This window comes from Sphaeramia orbicularis, chromosome 14, assembly GCF_902148855.1.
Source record: "Sphaeramia orbicularis chromosome 14, fSphaOr1.1, whole genome shotgun sequence".
NCBI classification, from domain to species: domain Eukaryota; kingdom Metazoa; phylum Chordata; class Actinopteri; order Kurtiformes; family Apogonidae; genus Sphaeramia; species Sphaeramia orbicularis.
This window is the reverse complement of record NC_043970.1, coordinates 41,300,081-41,325,789: the sequence shown is the minus strand read 5'-3', so window position 1 is coordinate 41,325,789 and position 25,709 is coordinate 41,300,081. Positions and strand designations below refer to the sequence as shown.

The window sequence follows — 25,709 nt, the reverse complement described above, 5'->3', positions numbered from 1 at the left end:
TATTATATCAAAAACAGAGAAAATTGAAGAAAAAGTGACATTTTAGCAAAATACATCATAGACAAATGTCTCCATCCACTGTCATTGATCCAACTCCATGGGTTTTACTGGTGAATCAATGTTGTAGAAGATGACAGTGTTTCCACAGTAACTGCGGAGCCTCTGAACGTCCAAATGGGTCTTATCTGATGACCATGAAAAGATGATAAACTGTATTTTATACCAATTATTTCTGTGTATTGATAGGATACTGATTCAGAATTTTTTTAAATAACATTTCAGATCAGTAGATGGTTTTGGTTGTGGATGGCTGTTTGGGTCTTTATGGGTTAAAAGAGCTGTTATCTCCAGTGTTTTAAGATGAAGCCGAATATAAAAGCCCTTTTTTTAGGACTTGACCAAAGCAGATGGAGGTGAGCCCAGCCGCACCTGGCCCTACGTCAATCCCTTTTATAGAGCGCACCAGGATAACAAGTTGCTTTTAGAGGAAAATTAGAAAGTAAATGAAACAAATGGTGATGAAATCGTCTTAAGGATTCGTTCTCGAGGCGCTGTTAAGCGGCTTTCTGTAGCCATTTCATTAAGTAAAATTTGAGCCGGTGAGGCAGTGCGTCACTCCGTTAAGTGGTGCGTTTGGGTAAGAGGTTTACAGCAGCAGAGCAGCCAGGGTGGAGATGGTGGACCACACCTAAGTCCATATTGTACAGATGATACCAGCTATTACATATTGCTATATGTCATTTATTCTTTGTGATTCTATGCAATGTATTTTTTTTTTCCTGAAAAATTGTGCTTACAATATAATGTAACCAGATTATATTGTTATGTTTTATAGCCTAGATTACATAATAATTGCTCCTTTCCTGCATATTTAAAAAAATAATAATAATAATTAAAAAAAAAAAATCTCTTTTTAAAAACATATATTCAGATGAATTCCATACAATGATTAGTCTCCATCATAATGAGTCTTTACAATGTCTGATTGTATTTCTTTGTTAGGAATATGCAGAGGCGCCTTAAAATTGCATATAGATTTTACATTAAATATGATATTGAGAGATGTTTTCCAATGCAGACAAGTCTAAACTTACAATATTTCTTTTGCCTAATGTAGTCATTGCTGCATATCAGACATAATATAAAAGGAGCATTGATAGTTTAAAAACAATCAACTGGGAAATCTAAAATCATGCAGCCTAGGAGACACAGAACTTTACTCTGTTTGCACAGTGACTGTGGACAGAAATGAAGAGTCGCATTTTCCCCAATCAATTTATTAAGCTTTGATCATAGACGTCGCAGAGATAAACTCTGGCTCATGTTGGTGGTTGAATCCGGACATGGCCTTGATGCTGCTCTCATGGTCATAATCCATGGCTTGTTTCTGGATGATGGTTTAAGTCTTCTAATGAGAGGTACCGCTCCTGGGGCATTCATGCATCCGGTAGGCACACAAATAGAATATACCTGAAAATGAAGAAAAGATGATGAAAAGGTTGTTTCTGTCATATTGAAGTAGAATTTGTGGAAACTTAAACACTCAAGTTTAACGCATAAAGACCCAAACATCCACCAGCAAATGAAACCATCTACTGATCTAAACTGTTTAACACCTGCTGATCCACTAATCCTATCAATACATGTAAATAATTGGTGTAAACTGTAGTTTGTCATCTTTTCATGGTTATCAGATATGACCCATTTGGACGTTCGGAGGCTCCATAGTTACCGTGGAAACACCGTCGTCTTCTACAACATCGATTCACCAGGAAAACTCATAGATGGAGACACTTGTTTTATGTTCAGTTAATGACAGATTTGCTCAGAAAAATCACCTTTTCTTCAGTTTTGTGTGTTTATTGTTGTTGTTGCTGTTCTGTTTTTGCCTGTTGTTTGTTTCTGTTTCAGGGTTTGTAATAATGTTTGTTTGTGTATAACCCCTGTCCTGTTCTCCCATCACATAATATCCATACAGAATAAAATAATGAAATCCAACCAATCAGGGGAACTTGATCTTAGGTTCAAAACTCTCTTAGATCAAGCAACTTGTCGCCCCAGTACACTTATATCGGAGGCCAAATTGCTGAACAGCACAGGGTTTAAAAAAAAAAAAAAAAAAAAGCAAAGAAGACATGACCCATTTGTTACCATAGTTACCGTGGAAACACCGTCATCTTCTACAACATTGATTCACCAGTAAAACCCATGGAGTTGGATCAATAACAGTGAATGGAGACACTTGTTTTATGTTCAGTTAATGATAGATTTGCTCAGATAATCACTTTTTCTTCAGTTTTCTCTGTTTCTTATATAATAACCCTCAACTTTAATCAGAGCTTTAAAGAACATCTATATCATCAGTAAATTAAAAACAAGAAAATATGTGATTTTCATGGAAAAAATGCAAAATACAGAGGATAATTCTATAATAAATGATGAAAAATTTACTTTACTTTAACTTTATTGCACTATGCACTTTAGTTTTTAGTCTTTTAAATTTTTTTATACATATACATTTAAAACGATTACAGTATTTTAGGCTACTTTATATTTCGCGAGGTGTGTTTTTATTTATTTATTTTATTTATAAATTGACACTGTGGTGAGCAAAGCACCGATATTTCATTTAATAAAATACTGATGGTGCATTTATTGAATGACAATAAAGCCAGTCTGAAAATCACTTAAAAAAGCTGAAATCTAGAGAGAAAATTATTTGGCAACTACTACAAAAGTAGCACTGGGTCTTTCTGGGTTAAACTCATAGTGTGTTTTTTCATATTTCTTTGCATAAACTGTCACTTTTGTCCCAGTATTATAATGCATTGTCAGTTTTGATTCGTCAGTAACAAACTATATACCGAAACTGGCCTTTTTACGCCACTTTCGTGCCACAGAAAATGACGTTGAGTGATGTTCTCTACAGTCTCTGCTCACTCCGTCCGACTTAACTCAGTGCAGCTTCATTTGAAGCCGTGAACCTGGCTGAATGGGGCATGAATTGAATGTACTCTGCAATGTCAGAAAACATTATAGTACGGTAAACACATCATATAACTAGAAGGGCACTCAGTGGAGCACATACTCTCAGTAGAGCCAAGGCCCCCAGAGCCCTCTAATTCAATCAAAAACACCCTATCTAAAAGTGAAAAAATAAATAAATAAACAAAAAAATTCCAAGATCTGCCCCTTTTTATGGATCTGCTCCAAAATCTGATGGGTTCATCCTTGGCCCACACCTTACTCTCCCACCAAGTTTAATCAAAATGCAGCCGTGCAGTAGTTTTTTGTGTAATCCTTCTGACAGACAAACAAACCAACAAACAGACATGAGTGCAAACATAACCTCTTTGGATGAGCTAATAAATGCATGCACTTTAGGAAAAATACCATGGAAATGTGTGTGTCCCTTTTTCTATGACTTGTCCATCTACTTTAAATCTCAGCGAAACAGTGCGACATCTTGAATTTTCAGTACATACAAACTTTTTACCTCTAAACGTATATATTCAATACAATAAACCATCACTTGTTGATAGTGTTACATCATTAAAGAGGGTTTTATTGTGTTACAAGTGAATACATATCATTGTTTATTAACATATTTAGGTGGAAGTCAAGGCTTTGGATCACACTTTGCATGATCCTAATACTAAATGGATAAGATTTAATATGTTCTTATTTGTATTTCATGCACAATGGAGCTATGTCCGTGTAAGACAAATGGGAAACCTACAGTAGCGGAAAATAATTATTAGACCACCCTTTGTTTTCTTCAATTTCTTGTTCATTTTAATGCCTGGTACAACTGAAGGTACATTCGTTTGAATAAATATAATGATAACAACAAAAATAGCTCATAAGAGTTTAATTTCAGAGCTGATATTTATTCATTTTCCATGATTTTCTTGATAATAACCAAAATGACTTCAGTTCTTACATCAATATCTATGGCATTGTACTGACAAAAACAGTGCTTTTAGTCATTCCATATTTTCTTTTCTGTCTATTTTAGTCACATGATACACAAAGCAGTTAGTACTTGATTGCATAAACATAGTTTTTGATGACTTTTGATGGTCTAATCATTTTTTCCGGAACTGTATGTCAGGGTGTGTTTTATAGTTGAATGTTTTACCTGAAAAGAAGGTGAGGACCACTGACACCCAGCCAATGATATAGGACCAGGAGAACCTCCAGTTTCCGTAGCGTTTCCCATAGTAGTTAATTGTCACACCAGTGTAAACAGCCATTGCTAGAAATACGAAAAAGCCTGGGGATGGAAAAAAAAACTGATTAGGAAATTTCTTTATAAATAGTTACACAAATTTAATGAAAACAACTGTATGTTAGTTAGCCAATGGAATATTTTAGACCATTCACGCCATTGTTTCAATGGATAAAAACACTCGTATTTTCTATCCAGTGCACATTATTTTAACCCTATAAAACCATTTGTATCATATGTGCTACGCCAGGTTCTGAGACCTCTATCTAATCATCATCAGTAGTTTACCCAAAAAAACCCAAAACCTGTTATGTGACCCGATATGTGTTTTCTGCCCCCTGGTGGATTATCATTCCCCTGCAGCCAGTGGAAGGGCATTTTTTTGCCCTTTTCGATATGGCTGCTGTCGTTAAATCATCCACATACACATTTTGTAGGAAAGTCTTTGGTAATTTAAAAAAATTTACATTAAGGTGAACATTTATATTGTTATTTGGTTGAAAATTTAAAAATTTTGAGAAATATTGAAATTATGTTGCCATTCATGGGAAATAAAAAGGCTGTAAAAAGTTTTATGTAAAAAAGAAAAAAAAAAAAACAAACTGAAATGTTCTATATTTTCAAAATGTAGCTGATAAAATGTATTTTTAGATCTAAAGTTAACGTTATTGTGCGCAAAAAGTTGCCAGAAACACCCAAAGTATTGAATATGATACAAAAAAATGTATCATAAACAAAATGATATGGCAAAATTTTTAGTTGGGATTATGTTAAAAGGGCTAAGAAGTATTTAAATTCCTTAAAAAAATGTATTTCATGGCTAGTTTTTAGTGGGTCAGGTTTTACAGGGTTAACTTTGTAGATCAGAAGAGACCCAAAAACTGTCTGCTTTTTTAACCTCTGACCTGAACATTCCAGTAATATCCAAACAACAATGTTCTTCCAACTGGAAAAAGTATTCAGTGAATATAACAGAGTACAAATTACAAATAAAAGCAAAAGTCCTGAATATAAAATGTTACTTCAGTTGAAGTCTTTTTTTTTTTTTTTTTTTTTAGCAAAATGTAACTTAAAGTATGAAAAGTTATTGATAATGGGGAAACAAATGACAAAAGTGCTGTTTGGCAAATGTTTTCAATATATGGTAATATGTTAATACATATATAGATTATAAAAGAATCTGAAACGTGAATATATTCTAATTTGCAAACAGTGTTTTAGCTCAAAGACAGCGTTTATTTTGATAGCCATTATCTCATTAATTCATACAATTTCACATTTAGCCCTGTACTGTATCTTGAAAGCTACAGCTAGTTAGCATTTTGAACTTTATTTTTCTCTAGAAGCATTTTGTTTTGTATTCAAATGTCACTGGCACACTACTGCATCAAATCATTTATATTTATATTTATATATATATATATATATATATATATTTTTTTTTTTTTTTTTTTTTTTTTTTTTTACTGTAAAAAATCGCAAATAGCTGCAAATATGTAGATAAAAGTAAAAATATGTTAGTAAAAGTAAAAATGTTTCTTCATAACATCATTTATAAAAAATGGATTTACAACAAAAATGATTAAATATTGAAAATATTACTTACAAATATTCACATTAGGATCAGACTGAATATGTGGATAATCTCTTTCTCTATCAAACTGTGTTTCTGTGTTAATTATTATTGACATGAGGCTGAAAAAAGACACTATTTCAAAGTAAAACATCCAGAGTAGGAGCATAATTAGACCCTTGTCTTGATAATGAGAGTCTTTTCATGGCGTATTTTATTTGTAGCGTAATTGCATCGATAATGGTTTAACATAAGAGACCTTGTGTCCGTGTTTAATCATAGTCAAATCAAATGCGAGTTTACAGCACAAATAAACAATGGAAACAACAGTCACACTTACATGAGATGAAGAATAAAATGCCTGCAGCGAAGGTTTTGTCAAACCTGTCGAAGGAGGAGTAATGGATGAAGGCCATAATGCCAATGATGATGCCAATGAAACAGGCCAGAAGAGACAGGATCATAAGGGCGCGGGTGGCGTCTAAGTGGGCTGTGGACAAGGTCAAAGGTCAATAGGAGTCACTGCCGGGGTCAGTGTAAGACAGCAGGGGTGAATGACCTGAGACATGACCCCATGGAGGTCATGTTAACAAGATGATGTCATGACAGAGTGAAAATCTTTGATAAATAATGAAAGAAATCAGCATAGAATTGTATCAAACGGTCACGACATCTAAATATATATACATCATATAGCCTTTAATAGAAAAAATATGCCTTTAGGAGCTTTATTGTCCTTTGTATACTGGATTTTAACATTACTGATGTACACTGTTTGGACAAAAGTATTGGGACACATTGGATTCAGGTGTTTCTTTTCTAACAGGGGTCTGGGATACAAAACAATAATGATAAATGTCATAATATAGTTTTATGTTGTGATAAATATCATTACATTACATTGGTTAGTTTTGTTTAAATTGTTATATTTGCTTCCAAAATGCCTCAGATGGTTTATACTTAATTTGTCTCAACATTGCTTTTTTATTTTATCGATGACTTTGATTTTAAATGTTCTAATGCTATATTTCTAAAATATCTTTCATGCTCTAACTATAAGTAATAATTTTCTGCCACAACTAACCATCTACTTTCTTCACATCTCCCATTAAACTTTAAGTAAATATTGATGTTTATATCTCAAATCAGGATGAACAGGCCGTCTCACAGCTGTATACATGACATGTCCCAATACTTTTGTCCATATAGTTTATAAACATCAATATATCCTTAAAGTTTAATGGGAGATTTTTCTTCCTGAGTGAGAACAGACCAGAAATATACAAAACTACACTGTTCTTCCAAGTGGAAAAAGTATACAGTGAATACAACAGAGTACAAATACCAGGTAAAAGTAAAAGAAGGTAAAATGTTACTTCAGTTAAAGAATTGTTGGTAAAATGTAAGTATGAAAAAAATGATCTGCTTCAGAGATATTGACAATAGGAAACAAATGACAAAAGTGCTGTTTGGTTGATGTTCTCAAAACATGATAACATGTTAATACATATACAGATTTTAAAACAGTCAAAAGATGAATGTTTTCTAATTTCTAAGTGTTTTAGCTCAGAGACAACATTCATTTTGATATCCATTATCTCATTAATTCACAGAATTTCACATTTAGCCCAGTAGTGTATCTTGAAAGCTACAGCTAACTAGCATTTTGGACTTCATTTTTCTATATCAGTGACATGTATTTGTTAGAAGCGCCGCTACTTTTATTCAAGAAGCATTTTGTTTTGTATTCAAATGTCATTGGTACATTCCTGCATCAAAAAAAAAAAAATATATATATATAATTTTTTTACTGTAAAAAAATCACAAATAACTGCAAATCTCAAATTGATATAATAGAATAAGCATATTTCCCTCTCAAACATAATGCAATATGAGTATGAAGTCCCATAAAGTTTAAATAAAATATTTTTACCTCCTGACATGACATGATTTTCACCATGTGATTCATTCTTGATTAATAAAGTATACCTGCAATGTAATCATTGCACATGGTTGAAGGTGAGTACTGACGTGTATAAATCGGGATAAAAAGAGGAATGTGTCTGAAAACATAATTATTCCAATTTTAAGGGCGACAGTGTGTGTCAAATTTTTACCCCGCCCCCCAAAGGGGAGGCAAAGGGTATTGATTTTGGTTCGGTTTATTTGTTTGTTAACACTCTAGCAGCACAACTATTGGTTGAATTCATACAAAATTTGGTTCATAGATTGCCAGTGACCCAGAATATAGGTCATTACATTTTGGGAAAAGTAGGTCAAGGCTAAATTCTTTAATGAGTTTTTTAAATCTTTTTTTTTTCCCATTTACTTACAATGGGCAAAATTTCACATGTTGGCCATAGCAAAACTTTTGGTTGAATTCATGTCAAATTGACTTTATAGATTTCCAGTGACCCAGAATAGATGTCATTTCATTTTGGGAACAGTAGGTCAAAGTAAAATTTTTTAAATGACTTTTTAAAATTTTCCCATTTACTTTTAATGGGCGAAATATGTGCTTGGGGCGGGGTTTGTTTTGCCTGGCACCACTTGTCACTCATTGTAAATATACTGAGTTAGATCCCATTTAGGAGGTTACATATCATATCATTTGTAGCATTTTGGCGTTTCATAAATCATTCTAAAACACTTATTATTCATTAAACTATCTAATTACTGCTTATTGATGGTAAATTTACGTGCTGTTGTATCTGTATTATGATGTTAATGTGCTTTGTTGTCAGTATGGAGGGTTTTAAGTGCCTTTTAATGACTAATAAATAATTAATGTATGACTAATAACTAATCTACATGCAAAAAAGATGCAATTAATGATGATTATGTGAACATATCATTACATTTCTGTGTGTTTTCAGTACGGGAAACGTAGTTATAGTTCTTTACTTTGCAAGCTTCTTAAAAAATAGTCAGTATACGGCTCCATTTTTAATCCTTTCATGCATACTGGTCACTACAGTGAACAGTTATTCTACAGCTGTTCTCTTGTATATTCATGGGTTTTGTTGTTTTAGTTCCATATCAGCCAAAACAATGGATACCAAAGCATCACACCAAACACTGACATTCATACCATTACTGTAAGTTTGCTGTTCTAGATAAATCTGATCTGCCGTATCAAATTAAACTGCAATTATTATTATTTTTTTTTTTAAATTAATTTATTTGTTTTTTATTATTTTGCATATTATCTCCATGAAGTGAGTATTGACTAGTATTAGAGTATGTTAAAATGTGAGAAAACAGCAGATTGGCAGCATTGAAAATGTTTTTATTTCATAGTTTTCACACAACATATCAATAAATACATGTTTCTTTGCTTCAAAAATTAAATGCAATGGTGTCTGGCAAGCTAAGTGGACATTTTTGGAACTCCATGAAAAATAGGTCCAGAAAATAATTTTCATTTGCATTCTTTTTTTCATGTCTAAAGAAGAATAAAAACACTTAGGAAAAAAAAAAAAAAATCTTGATTAACCCTTTCATGCACGAATTATGAGAACCTTAATCAAAATTTTTTCCTGAATGTTTTTATTCCTCTTTAGGCATGAAAAAAAACAATGCGATTAGAAAATTTTCTTCTGAAAAATAAATAAAAATAAATAAATAAAATAAAAATAATTTGTAATTTTTTTTTTAAATACATTAAAAAAATAATAATGAAAAAAAAAATTCTTATGAACCTATTTTTCATGAAGTTGCAAAAATGTCCACTCAGCTGGACACCACATGGTTAATTTTTGACGCACAGAAACATGTATTTACTGATAAATTGTGTGAAAACTATGCTTGGGATTCTGGGGGTTTATGCTCAGGAGAGATCTACATAATTTTACCAATTCATGTCAGAAAGATATGTAGTGTCTTAAAACTTTAATAAAGCTATGTGCAAAAAAAAAAAAAAACAACGAAAAGAACAACAAAACCCATGAATATACAAGAGAACAGCTGTAGAAGAACTGTCCACTGTAGTGACCAGTATGCATGAAAGGGTTAAAGTTCTCATAATTCATGCAATGAAAGGGTTAATATCTCCAAATTAAAAATGATCAGTGCTTACACTCACTGGTTTTACTTACCGATGCTGTCGTTGTGCGGGAAGCATTTTCCCGGCGTACAGTAGCGCCACAGGCCCTGGTGCATGTAGTTACTAGACTGCCGATACTGCATCCAGTAATCGGTTGCTGTGGAAACAATCAGGAGGATGTTCCCCACGCCTGCACAGAACAGCCCTCCACCCATAAAGCTGTACATCCTGCACCTGCAGACGCAAACACACATAAGGTCACTCAGCATCAGCGGTCAGTGGTAGACCCCCCAACCCCCCCTCTTATCTCCGCCTCATACACACACACACACACACACACATGGACACACACTTCAGGGAGAAAGGGTCTAAGTGTCAGTAATTGCGTTGTAATGAACATATTATTTCCACTGGATTGAGCTTCAGGGTCGCCTGTGTGTGTACGGTCCACTTTGTTCTCCAGGAGATCAGTCCCCGAAGATGGATTTTACATACACCCCTCCCCGCATCCACACACACACACACACACCTGCCAATGCACACACACATCAAGTGCAGTGACGCTTTGATACTTGATACATCTATTGCTCATTGTTCCACCTGGATGCAATATCCCGTAGCCGTCCCCTCTTCCTCATGGAGAGTTGTTGTGTATTTTTTTGGGGGGGGGAAGAGGGGGGATAGAAAACATGATAGATAGATATATCTTGTATTAGCCGAAACCTGAACAGGAGGCTTGTTGAAGAGCGCCGTGTATTCAGTGAAGAGCTCCGTATTTTCTCTGGATCACATTTTCAGCCTGAGCATCCTCTCTGCTAACTTTCGGCAGCTGTTTCCATCTGCACCAAACCACTTTTAAACCCATTTGATCTCCGCCATGTAAAACAAATGAAAACCGTCTCCGAAGGTAAAAAAAAAAAAAAAAAAGAAAAAAAAATTGCGTCGGTTTTCTTCGGATTGTTTTGAAGTCCAGTCAGAACAAAAGAGGTAATCTGATTCTGTAACCTGGTCTGACAGTCAGGATTGATGGATTTATTTCTTACTAAATATCTACCAAAACTTAAACCAACCTCTAAATTAAAACAGACCCACAGAGATGATAAAAACTACATATTTAACACTTTATCGGGCAAGTGACTATTTTTGGTAATTTCCGCACACATTACAAGACAATGACGGCAACAGTTCCAGTGAGGACAGTGAGTCAACCATCTCAGGTCTAATGTGGTCTACAGGGTCTGCAAGGTCCACCTCTGAATGAACAGTGAGTGTACCTGCTTTGTTAGGTACCATAAAGTAATGGTACTAATGTAAGGAATGATGTTCAAAGGGAGAATGTGGATGTGGACAGGTGTTTTATGTTGTCCTAATGTTCTAAAATACATGCTCCTTTCACCTTACATGTGTTTTTCTTGTAATTTTTTATATATACTTCTTGGATTTATTTATTTTTTTGCCACTTACACATAAAGAGCCAAATATAGTAACTTCACTGACCTTGATTTTCTACATAACAATAAAAAAAAATTTCACAAAAGTAATAAAGTCTTGTTAGGTCTGACAATAACACACTATGGTTGAAATTTAAAATTTCAGAGTAGTTCAATGAGTGCCCTATAAAAGGTTAATTCCTGATACGAAAACAAAATGTATGAGCGCGCTCACATTCCAACTATCAAGACTTCATTTTCTTTGTCAAGTAGAGGAAATCTCTGGAGAGGTTTAGCTTTTCACTTCACTACAACACTTTCACGTTGATACAAAGTTTTCATATCTGTACATTTTTTGCTCAATTGGCAGCAAAGTAAAAAAAAAAAAAAAAAAGAAGAAGGTTGTTCTCTGTGGAGCCTAAGCCGTATGAAACTCTTATAGAGATATTGGGAAAAAAAACAATGAACTGAGACAATTTGGAGGTTTTGTGATTTCTTCTTAGCAAAGCTCTTTGACTTAGAGCCTTGACACAGTATAGAAAAAAAAAAAAAACAAACTCAAAGAAATAAAACCAAATCAAAACACAAATGAGTGTAGAAACACTAAAACTTATTGCACAAAATCCAATATTGTCTTACCTCAATCAGCCCCTTTTATGAAGACGTTTTATGAAGACAGGGTTACCTGACAAAATACAACAAGATCCTATAATGCCAATACAGGCAGATTTCCAGCAGGCTAATAGCACTAGCGTTTGACGGGGTGAATAGGGGGAAAGCGGGGCTACAACAAACAGCTCACAGACAATAGACCAGGCCGACCACTGGCCAATCAGCACGCACCAGTTTTGTCATTTGGGAATCTGCTGAAAAAACAGAAATGGCCAAAGCTTGGCAAGCTGAAGTAATACTGATGACTGCATGGTTTTGATTGAAAATAGAGGGCTGAACTGGCTTTAGTAGAAGGCAAGCCAGGCATTAAATCAGTCTTTAGCTGCAACACTCCTGACTTTTGTCTCATTTTAAAAGCAAGCTTTGTCACTATTGAACTTCAAGTCTTGTAAAACCTATCATCTAAAAGTTTACTTCAGATGTTCACCTGTAAATACACCAGCATTTAATATGAAATAGTATGCATGAATTGTTGTTGAATATTTTTCTTAACCCATAAAGACCCAAACAGCCACTGACAACCAAAACCATCCGCTGATCTAAAATGTTTAATAACTTCTGATCCACTAATTCTATCAATATGGGTAAATAATTGGGGTAAAATGCTGTTTGTCATCTTTTCATGGTCATCAGATATGACCCATTTGGACGTTCAGAGGCTCCGTAGTGAATGGGGAAACACCGTCATCTTCAACAACATTAATTCACCAGTAAAACCTGTGTAGTCTGATAAATAACAGTGGATGGAAACACTTGTTTTATGTTCAGTTAATGATATATTTTGCAGAAAAAAATCAGTTTTTCTTGAGTTTTCTCTGTTTCTGATGGAATAACCCTCAACTTTAATCTGAGCTTTAATGAACATCTACATGATCAATAAATTAAATATAGGAAAATACTTGATGTTCACTGAAAAACACAAAATACAGAGGATTATGTCATAATAAATTGTGATAAATCACTTAAGAACAGTTGAATATAGAGAAAAAAATATTTTGGAATTGCCTCAAAAGTAACAATGGGTCTTCATGGGTTAATATATATATATGTCAATACGCAGTAACATTCTATATTAGGTAACTTATTAGTAGCAAAGCAAATTGTCTCTTTGTCAGTCAATATAATGCATTTCTTAATTATTTAATGACCTAAATACTATTTAATTCCATTTCTACTTATTTATTTATCTATTCAGGGACTGTGTACATAAATCATCAGTTCTATAAATGTGCCAGTGTCAGCTAAAAGGCTAACTTCATCTGTTTTCTCATGGCCAGATGTTAAATTAACCAGTAAAACAGCAATGTAGCCACAATGTAATGTAATGTAAGCATGCTTAGAGTGTGTGTGAAGGACTGCAGTGGGATGAATAAGAGTGAATGGTTGGATGTGGATGAATTTTTTATATAGATGGAATTATAGAAATGCATTTTTTACTGCTTTTTGTATCTTTTAGTTTTTATCAATGTCTGTTTTTTTAATGATAATATCAGCCTGCCCAAGGACTACAGGTGGAAATTAGCACTAGTGTTACAACCTGGTACACTACATCTCTACTTTTTAAGGTTAATGTATATTGTGCATTGTCCCTGTCTAAATAAATAAATAAATAAATAAAATCAGGTAAAGCAGGCAGTACATATTAAAATCCCAATGGAATGACTCAGGCAGCATGCAGAGCAAGATAATGTAAACAATTAATATAAGACATGTGTACAACAATTAATAGAAATAAGGGAAACAACAGGAAAAAGTAACAGAAGGAAGATTTTTTTTTTTTTTTAACAAAGCTTAAACAGCAGAAAATACACAGAACCGATTTAAAAAAAAAAATACTAATAACATTACATGACTAATTCTTAATAGCAGGTCAGTAAATTAATATGCATTTTATTTGGTCATTAGTGTTTTTTACATTGTCATCTATGCTTGCGAAAATTTGTTTTTACTTAATGTTCCTCAGTGGTGAACATTTTAATGATTTCTGAAATATTTGTCATGTTCTGATCACAAATAATCCTTTTACCATAAATAAGGAAGAAAAAATCAGCCGGTAAAATTAAGGGATATTTGCTTTAGCATTTAAAGTCAGGTTATTTTAAATGAAATTATTAACATCAACAGACATGAACAATGTTATAATAATGTTTTCAAAAAAACCTACAAGCTCTAAGCGTGATGTTTCCAAACATTTCAATGTGTATAAATGACAATGTAGGGTTGTAGGATATGCAAGCATTAACCACATTTTTATGCATTATTTTAACAAGTAGCATAAATACTAGTGGCATACTGGCTTTTTGTAAATCATTGTAAGATTCATTAATGCTATATTGTACATGGAAATAATCTACAACTATTATTTTCTTCAATAGTTTCCTAGTTATTGTTTGTTAATAGTAAGAAAAGACATTCTTGTACATGAATTATGACGCTAACATGCTTTGTTTAGTACGAGGCCTCGTACGATGGTAGTAGCTCTTAATATACACTACAAACAAAAAGTTCAGGATATTTCTTTTTTTTTAATTTGGCTTTTTTTTTGTCATTTTTGCCATTTGTAAATAAAAGTATGTCTGGTTATTTAAAAAAAATGTCTTTCAATTCACAAACAAAAAAGTATAAAGTGCTGTGCAAGAATCCCAACTGAAAAAAATAGCTTAAAAATTAAAAATATCCTTAACTTTTTATTTGCAGTGTAGTATATATGTGGTCATATTCCCCCAGAGCCGTCCAGTGTCAGTATCCCAATTTGCACTCCGTATAAAACTGGCTAATTTGCACTATGTATAAAATTCCGACTAATTTGCACTATAATAATGTATACATAAACATATATTTTAATAGATCCCTGTACACATCCACTCACTGTATAAAACTCCAATTTGCGCTCTGTACATATTACAAATCCACTGTGAATCTCAACCCATTCTTGTCCTTGTCTCTAGTCGAATATTTGTTTATATTAGGTCTATGTTTAAGTGTGTTTGGGTTCATGCTGAAATTGTTCATCGTGAGCAAAGAAAAACCGAAGCCAAATTCCTTGTCTGTGTTCACATACTTGGCCAATAAAGCTGATTCTGATTCTGATTATTTCTCAAACTATAAAACTATAATTGTTATTGTTTGTTCCCCATTCATAAAGTTTGCTCTTACTCTGAAATTAAGTTATCAGAGTTAAAACTATTGGTCAATTAATTATGAGTGAGACTAATATGTATGATAATAATAGCTAGTTAATAGTGAATGTGAATCTAGTTTAAAAAAAAAACACTCTTGTTATCTTCTTAATTTGTAGTGTTATTGATTCTAGTTTCTTTTCTGGCTTCTGATTTGGTGATTTATTTATTATGTAAAGTAGAGACACACCCTAATGTCAGTTCATGATCAAGCTATAGTAATATTCCACCTTGTAGAAGCCAATAATGTAATAACAGCCGATAATGTAATAAATTTGCTGTTTTTTAAAATGTAATAAGCCAGTAACGTATTATCTGGCCAACAACGTAATAAAAGTCCTGAACCAATAACGGAATAACTTTTGGCCAATAACGTTAGAACTTATTGGCTAGTTATTACGTTATCGGACTAGTAAAAAAAAATTCTTTGCAAATGTAATAACTGAGCCAGTAACGTAATAAGTTATAACATTATTGGCCAAAAGCTATTACGTTATCAGTTCAGGACTTTTATTACGTTATTGGCCAGATATTACATTATTGGCTGATTACATTTTTTTAAAAAAAAAGCAAATTTATTACGTTATGGGCTGTTATTACGTTATCGGTTGTTAGTACATTATTGGCTTCTACACACCTTTCTGATGGAACCAGTGATGTTCCTAGATGCCTCCTTATGCAGTTGCACATTATACTTAGATCTTTAAATTTGAAGATTTATTACAAATCACAGAAAAGAGACATTTATTATATTCTATTTTGTCAAAGTTCGGTCTATAGAGCATCCTTGTCCGTCTCAGGTACTCTGTATTTACACCCAGTCCACCTATGAATGGGCGGAAGGTAAATGTACCTGTGAATGTTTGAGGAAGCAGCTCACACCGGTACAGATCCTTCACTGTGCTCTGAGGTGATGTTTCCTCCACTCTGACCATCATCTGGCTGAATTTCCTCCTGTTGTGCTTCTTTCCCTCATCGAGCCAGGCCTCCCTTTGCTTTTGACACACACGCACACACACACACACCCACAAACCGCGAAGATGAAAGGAGAAGAGTAGCTCCATTACCTGCATTACAGCAAGTTGCTCAGACCAATTGACAACAACAAAATGCCCCAGAAAAAGCATTTTTTCTCCCCGAGATTTGAGTGCTGTACTTACATCTAACTTCATTTTTATAGACCACAGCCTATTTTCTTCCATCTGGAGTGTGGCAGCCAGGAGGGCATTTGATATCCTCCCATGCACCATCAAAGTGGACAATATGTCTCTGTGACAGAAGTGCAAATCCATGTTTTCTAGAATCCATCCAGCTTTTGAGAGATTAATTTTGTTATGGAAAGTCCACATTTATGTGGTATCATGGGTGGGTAAGGAGCTCATGCAGCTCTCTGCAGAGTGATGTGACAAGAGTAATTACAAACAGTGTGTGGCTGGCATGTCGGCATCGCTGAGGTGATGTCACTATGCTTAGGCACGTCTGAAATTCTCCCTCAGAACGGCGGGTCCTGCATGTTCGCCGGATTCCCAGTTAAGACGTGGGTCTGTTTAACATGCGTCCTGACTGATTTATCAAAGGTGGTTGGCCATACATGTGATCTGTTCACTCAGAGCGTTAGAAATAGTCCACAAGTCTGATGATCAAATCTGACTTCCATCCATTCATTTACTGAACTGCTTTAGGGTCATAGGGCCGCTGGGGTGTATCCTGTCTACCCATGATAAGATAAGATAAGATAAGATAAGATACAGTAAGATAAGATACAATATGATACAGTAAGATAAGATAAGACACGATAAGATACGATACAGTAAGATAAGGTAAGATACAATATGGTACAGTAAGATAAGATACGATACAGTAAGATAAGATAAGATACAATATGATACAGTAAGATAAGATAAGATACAATATGATACAGTAAGATAAGATATGATACGATACGATGCGATACGATATGATACAATAAGATAAGATACAATATGATACAGTAAGATAAGATCAGATATGATATGATATGATACCATCAGACAAGATAAGATATGATACGATACGATGCGATACGATATGATACAATAAGATAAGATACAATATGATACAGTAAGATAAGATCAGATATGATATGATATGATACCATCAGACAAGATAAGATAAGATACGATATGATACAGTAAGATAAGGTAAGATAAGGTAAGATAAGATATGATACGATAAGATAAGCCTTTATTAGTCCCACAAGGGGAAATTCCAGATAAATGGTGTCCATCAATCAATCAATCAATCAATCAATCTTTATTTATATAGCACTTTTTCATACAATGAAATGTAGCACAAAGTGCTTTACATATAAAATCAGTGCACCCCACCACCACACACACATACATGCACACACACACACACCCCGCCACCCATGTACCTAATGTTAATACCCATAAATAATAAAACAAAAAGAAATAGATAAAGATAAAAGTACACCTTGGATATGTCGCCATTTGCCACAGGGCCACATCTGACTTTGTTATATGTAAAAAGCTCATCTAGAGCCAAAATGTACTGTAAACTGTCCTGTCAAATTTAACATCTGTCTTCATAATGTTTCTTTCCAAACTGTATTCACTGTATGTGTTTAACCCATAAAGACCCAAACAGCCACTGGTGACCAAAAAGCATCTTCTGATCTGAACTGTTTAATACCTGTTGATCCACTAATCCTATCAATACATGTAAATAATTGGTGTAAAATGCAGTTTGTCATCTTTTCATGGTCATCAGATATGACCCATTTGGACGTTCAGAGGCTCCGTAGGTACCATGGAAACACCATCATCTTCTATAACATTGATTCTGTGGTAAAATCTATGGAGTTTGATCAGTGACAGTGGATGGAGACACTGGGTTTATGTTCAGTAAATAATACTTTTTTTTTTTTTTCTGTTTTCTCTGTTTTCAATATAATAACCCTCCACTTTAATTTGAGATTTTCTGAACATCTACATAGACAATGGAGCAAAATAACTGAACAGAACCTGACAACCTCGCAAATTCAAGTACTTATTGATTCTTGAAGGAACATGCCGGTGAAATACAGGGTCATTGGTTCTATTTTAGTTTTTTTTTAAGCCAACTTTTATGAATCTGTGAGTTACTTCAATGATGGTAGATGCCACACACTATTGTAAGTTGGTGTTGAAAGTATAGATCTACACAGTAAAAAGTGTCGTAAATTCAAACTAAATTCAAAGTCAAAAAGGAGAAAAATTAAGAAAAAGTGACTTTTTCAGCAAAGATATTGCTAATGTAAAAACAAGTGCGTCTATCCACTGTCACTGATCTAACTCCATGGGTTTTACTGGTGAATCAGTGTTGTAGAAGATGACGGTGTTTCCACGTTCACAACAGACCCTCTGAACGTCCAAATGGGTGATACCTGACGACCATGAAAAGATGAAAAAACTGCATTTTCCATCAATTAATTACATGTATTGATAGGATTAGTAGATCATCAAGTATTAAACAGTTTATATCTGCAGATGGTTTGTGTCGCCAGTGGGTGTTTGGGTCTTTATGGGTTAAATGTCAAATTCAGTACTGCAGCTCTTTAATACATACAGAATATAAAAACATTCAGAACTCATCGACTCCTAAAAATAACAGATATGTTTTTTGAAATCACTTAAATCTTCTCTTTATGTCAGGAGTGTCAAATTCATTTTAGTTCAGGTGCCAGATTCAGCTGAATTTGATCTGCAGTGGGCCAAACCAGTAAAATAATAACATAATAATATATAAATAATGTCAACTCCAAACTTTTCTGTATATTTTAGCACGGAAAAAGTTAATTTACATTATGTAAAGGTTTACATCTACAAACTGTCCTTTCAAACAATGTGAATATCATGAACAAACTGAAAAAAATAAGTGTAACTTTAACAATATTATGCTTCAGTTTATCATTTACACATGTACATTATAACTTACACATCACAGTGGATCTATAAAGACACAAAACATTTAGTAACAGGCAGAATATTGTTAAAATTGTATTTACTTCTCTTAAGACATTTCAGATTACTCATATTTGTTCAGGTTATTCACATATTTTGCAAAATTATACTTTGTTTTAGTGTAAATACATGGAAGATATTTACATTTACAAAGATAAAAAATTGTCATTATCCCTCTGGTATCCGGATGCACCTTTTAGGCACACTTTGCACTTTGTTTTAAAAAACTTCATATTATTTTTCAGAATTTAAACAAAGTTAGAATTCAAAAGTTGTTCATTTTTGCATGATCTTTAAAATTCTGGCCAACAACTAAAATTTGCACATTGTAAACAAATGAAAATTACAAGACTAGCATCTGTCTCCCAAGTGTGCCTAAAATGCACTATTTCTTCCATTTGATATGTATGATTAGGGTTGACCTTGATTTACAAAAATAAAATCAAATTAGAGCTGAAAAATAAATCAATATATAATATTTAATAGTTTGATTTATAGGTGTGCATTTTACGCACACTTGGTGACAGATGCTAGTATTTTTGAACATTTGACCAAGCACCAAAAATAATGATGCAAATTAACCAATGTTGGAGTTAATCAATAACATATGCCAGGCTGCAAAAATCAAATAATACGTGATCCACTTTTTATGTAGTATATTGAAAAAAAAACACCAAAAAAATTTTGTGTTTTTTGCATCCAAAAAAATGGTTTGTTTACATTACAAACACGGCATTTAAAGGGTTAAAAAATGTGACAGTTATTGAGTATTTGGTATTTTTATTTACGGCTCAAGTTGATGAAATAGAAAAAAGTGTAAAAGAATTAAAAACAAACTGTATGAAATTTTTTTTTGACATTATTCCACAAGTGTGCCAAAAAGGCACACTTGGTGCTTAGTAAGGGACTGGATACCAGAGTGTTATTTATATGTTGATAGTATTTTACTGGTCCTGCCCACTTGAGATTGAATTGGTCTGAATCTGGAACCTGAACTAAAAGGATTGTTACTATCTTAGTGTAATTTTTGCATTTCACAGATTCATCCAAAGGGCCAGACTAGACTCTTTGGAGGGCCAGATTTGGCCCCCGGCCCGCATGTTTGACACCTGTGCTTTATGTGCTAAATTTCTTTACATACAGCTCAGTGTCATCAAATAAACCCTGTAACTGTTTGTACTGTAGGCTCGCTCCATCAGATGACCTTTCATTATGGGCAAAATGCACAACATCAAAGCTGTTCCACAGATAATGGCGTCCAGATAATGTAAGACGGTGGTGCAAAGGTGATGAAAATGAGCCCAAAAGAGAGGAGCACTAGTATTTTCCAGCTGTGCTACACACAAGGCACAAGGCCACAAAAACCTATAATAGCCTCTGAAAGTTATTGACATTAGTGGGCAAAATGCTTCGAAATCTTTACGTTCCAGCCACGCTTTGCCTAAATGCTTAAATCAACTGCTCAGAATTGAATTTTCAAGCCTTCAAATGGCTAATTTGTGCTGCAAGTGCTTTCAGCATTTTCTCAGCAAATGAACGGCGGCCCTAATCATAAGAGCATGCGGATGGCGCTGCCTCTCCACACCCACCCATGAGACAGCTGCGTGGATGGGGAGAGAAACCTTTCCACTTAACCACTTAAATGAATATATCAAGAAACTAATTTGCCATTTTAATTGCGTGATTTAGGAAGACGCTACTTCACTTGCCCCTCTTCCATCTTGGTTGATTTCCAATGTGAGCGCACATTAGATTGATCTATGAAAGACTGCAGAAATCACAACACTTAAGTCTTTTCATTTTCCTTCCCTAATTAAATAATTGAAATTCCTGTCAGTGTCTGCACTTAAGCCACACACAAACATTGCCGCCTTGCTGCACGGCTGAATGAATTGTGAAAGGCTTGTTTTTATCTTTTCTTGTTTGTAGCTTGTTCTTTTCTTCGCCTTCTACATTTTTTCTTTTTTCTCCTTACCAAGAGCCACAGACTCATTCTGTCTGTCAAGACCAGAAATAGATCAGTACATCCATTTTGTTGAGATTTGCCCGTCCCATTAAGTGATTGCTTGCAGAAATGGCAGAGGACATTTCTTCTGATACGTTCCCTGAAACAGCGCTGGCAGACATTAAGGACACATTATTGAGTCCCATTCTCTCCCAGCCACAAGGATATCCATTAGAGTGGCACACAGCCCTAAATTTTTCCATTTTCTCCCTCACCAAACTTGACTTTACACATTATTCCTGCCTCTGTTTTGTAATTTGCAGCCACAAATTATATCAGGAAAAAGCCATCTCGTAGCATGTGGCTCCTCTTCCCAGGGCTATTTGCCAAGACTTGATTCTGAAGTGTCAAAATGGGCCCATCGTTAGAGCTAATCATGACTGACAGCGAGGTACTTTAAAGTCCATACAAGTTGGCCCACACTGGAAACTTTTCTATGTGCCTTTAAGACCTGGGGATTTTTTTTTTCCTTTGGTCAAAGAGTGACATGTTCGACTGTGTGGTCACCTGACACTGTGTCTCATTGAGGAAACGCCATCATATGTGAATGTGTAGAAGAGATAGATAGATAGATAGATAGATAGATAGATAGATAGATAGATAGATAGATAGATAGATAGATAGATAGATAGATAGATAGATAGATAGATAGATAGATAGATAGATAGATAGATAAAAAATAGAATACAAGAATAAAAATGGAAGATGAGAGCAAACACACTATAGATAATAAATAAGAAGTAGCCTATAAAAAAAAACGAAGATTATTATTATTATTATTAAAAAAAACAGAATTGGTAAAAAAAAAAGAAAAAAGAAATCTGGACAATCAAACCGTAATGTGCAAAATAGAATGGTGTTTCTCATTCTAAAATAATGACAACTCTAAAATGCAGTTTTAATTTTGAGAAATTTTGATCATAGCTTTCCGGATTCATCCTTATTTTGCTTATTTCCTATACATTTTATAGGTTTATTTTAATTAAATGCTGTTTTTCTAGATATTTAGGCTATCATTTCGAGACCCAGCGATGCATTTTTGTGCTTTGTAGGGGATAAGAGTTTTACAGCTTTACTAAAAAAGAAAGAAAAAAAAAAAAACGCTGTCCAATGTAAAATAAATTCCCGTAAAAAATCTGAAAAAAACGGTGGCATTATGCTGTTTCCAGTTAAGAATTAACTGTAATATAGGCCAAGCTTTTACTTTCCTGGTTCTCAGGAGATTATTCATTAGTTGTCGGTTCAAACATGTAGACAATCTTACGTTTTTATGGGTTTGATATTTAAAAGTTGATCATTTTACATTTATGTTGCTTAAATTGTGTATTGTTATTTTAGGACTTTGCAATGGCCTGTGTTATATGAGAGAGAGAGAGAGAGAGAGAGAGAGAGAGAGAGAGAGAGAGAGAGAGAGAGAGAGAGAGAGAGAGAGAGAGAGAGAGAGAGAGAGAGAGAGAGAGAGAGAGAGAGAGAGAGAGAGAGAGAGAGAGAGAGAGAGAGGAGAGAGAGAGAGAGAGAGAGAGAGAGAGAGAGAGAGAGAGAGAGAGAGAGAGAGAGAGAGAGAGAGAGAGAGAGAGAGAGAGAGAGAGAGAGAGAGAGATGTTTGTGTTATTTCCAGCTGTGTAATTGTAATTTTAACAGCTCATTTCATTTCCTTTTTGATTGGTTCATATCTGCAGTAGTCCTAATTTACTGAATTCTTCCAAATAGAATTATCACAATTAATGGATCTTTTGTCAGCTACTTAATTAATAAACCATATTGACATTTAATAATCTGTATGACAGTCAGACTCCATCTTTTTTTAAAATGGGCATATTTTTTTTATGTCTTTGGGTTGTGAATAAACCACAAATACAGACACAGATGAACTGTACAGGGGGAAATTCACTTTTTGTGGAAATTTAGAAACTAACAAGACATTTTAGGCAGTCATGTTGTATTAATCGAATACTCAATGAATCATAAATATCACTGGTCTACATGTAAAATGCTTCCAGAATAATAGTAGTGAAATTTTACCACATGTGAGTCATTGATAAAGAAAAATCAAGTCCTAAATGTTGGTTGGCTGAAGTTTCCAAGATACAGTCTTGGGTAAAAATGTGAAATTTGAGAAATAACAATAGAATGGGTTTAACTCAAAATGAATATTATAGTCAGATGCACTTCAAAACATTGTCTGCACATGACAATACATTCATTTTGCAGGTTCTATCTCGTGGAAGATTTATAAATGTATTATATAAATGTATGTAAACCAATATATATGTGGAATAACACTTTATCATTAACCAACACTTTTGGTTATTTGTTTTCCAATTAATCTAATTAAAATATGTAACATTTCACACATTTAAATAAAGCAAACTTTAAAAAAAAAAATCTTCTGCAGCAAATAAAAATTGTAGACCAGTGTCTCATGACCAGAGTACACATTAGCTACAGCCCTACTCTCAATAGCAATCTAGGATATATAATGTATGGCTATTCTTTTCGACCTCATTTCATATCATTTATAGCTCTTAAATCCTTACATTATAGGTCACATGGCCTCATTCATACTTTGTAAAGACGATGTGTACGCGATGATAGTTCTGACACATTTTTATTCCTTTTTATTCCTATTTAATAATAATAATTTACTATAGTTAATACTAATAAGCAGTAATTAAATGGTTAAATAAGTAATATGTGTTTCATAATGATACATGAAACACCAAAACGCTACTAATTATACAATATGTAACCTCCTAAATGGGATGTAACTCAGTATATTTACAATAAGTAAACATTTGACATACACTGTTGGTCATAAAGTTGGAATAATTTTATTTTCAGACACATTTCTCTTTTTATTCCTATTTATACACATCATTAATCGCCTTCGATTGTGTAATGATTACACACAGAGTCCCATCACACATCACAGAGTTCTATCTAGAATACATCACATCGCTTGCTCTCTCAAGGAACCATAAGAACTTGGTTTGCTTTGTGACACTGTCGGCAAGAAGGTTCATTTTGTTCACCTGGAAACATAAAAACCCTTCAGCTCATCAGGTTTTACTCAATGATGTTATGGGGTATTTGCAGCTAGAAAAAATACAATACTCCCTAAAGGAAAAAGTAGGCATATTTTATTCAACATGGCAACCATTTATTAACTATTTTATTAAAAATAACCCATCATAAATAGTGAAAAAAAAAAAAAAAAGAGCATATGACATCCTCCGTGTGTGTGTGTGTGGGGTTTTTTTTTTCTCCTGTTGTTACTGTTTTGTCTGGTTTTGTTTGGTGCATATTTATTCACTCATCTTCCGTTTCCCCTTCAGGGAATTTATAGTATATACATATGCATCTCATTGTACCTTGTTTGAAATGTACTTGTATTAAAAAAAAAAAAAAAAGAAGTTTAAAAACTAAACAAATTTGCACATTTGACACTTAAAACTAAAAATGAGAAAAAAAACTGAGAACTTAAGGAGTCTAGTATGCTTAGTGTGCAAGTAGGCATATTTTATTCAATGTGGCAACCATTCATTGACTATTATATTAAAAATAACCCATCATAAATAGGTAAAAAAAAAAAAAAAAAACTCACAAAAAAATGAAGAGAATATGACATCCTCCATGTTTGTGTGTTTTTGTTTAATTCTCCTGTTGTTACTGTGTTTTGTCTGGTTTTGTTTTGTTTGGTACGTATGTTATGTGTGTATTTATTTATTCACTCATTTTCCGTTTCCCCTTTCAAGAACTTATAGTTGACACATATGCATGTCATTGTATCTTGTTTGAAATGTACTTGTATTTAAAGAACCCCAATAAAAAGAAGTTTAAATAACAAAACAAATTTGCACATTTGACACTTAAAACTAAAAATGAGAAAAAAAAACCCTGAGAATTTAAGTAAAATTCTGATCTAGTATGTATAGTATGCAAGTAGGCATATTTTATTTAACATGGCAACCATTCATTGACTATTATATTAAAAATAACCCATCATAAATAGGTTAAAATAAAAATAAAAAACAAAAAACAAAGAGCATATGACATCCTCCATGTTTGTGTGTTTTTGTTTTTGTTTAATTCTCCTGTTGTTACTGTGTTTTGTCTGGTTTTATTTGGTTTGGTGCATATTTATTCACTCATCTTCCATTTCCGCTTTCGGGAACTTATAGTATATTCATAGGCACCTCATTCTACCGTGTTTGAAATGTATGAAATGCACTAGTATTTAAAAAAAAAAAACCAATAAAAAGAAGTTTAAACAACTAAACAAATTTGCACATTTGACACTTAAAACTAAAAATGAATTGAAGGAAAATTCTGATCTAGTACGCATAGTATATGCAAGTAGGCATATTTTATTTAACATGGCAACCATTCATTGACAATTATATTAAAAATAACACATCATAAATAGATTAAAAAAATAAAATAAAATAAAATAAAGAGCATATGACATCCTCCATGTTTTATTCTCCTGTTGTTACTGTGTTTTGTCTGGTTTTGTTTTGTATATATGTTATGTGTGTATTTTTTTTATTTATTCACTAATTTTCCATTT

The 25,709-nt window shown here is 33.5% G+C and overlaps 1 protein-coding gene across 1 annotated transcript; it reads right to left on the bottom strand.

The window, feature by feature from the left end:
• Positions 1 to 1,408: 1,408 nt before the first annotated feature.
• Positions 1,409 to 10,076, bottom strand: lim2.1 (lens intrinsic membrane protein 2.1). The gene is made up of 4 exons (XM_030153603.1): positions 9,902 to 10,076; positions 6,145 to 6,294; positions 4,142 to 4,276; positions 1,409 to 1,470 (listed from the first exon to the last, which is right to left on the bottom strand). Exons 1-4 carry the CDS (start codon positions 10,074 to 10,076, stop codon positions 1,409 to 1,411), a joined length of 522 nt encoding a protein of 173 aa, XP_030009463.1.
• Between the last annotated feature and the right edge of the window lie 15,633 nt (positions 10,077 to 25,709).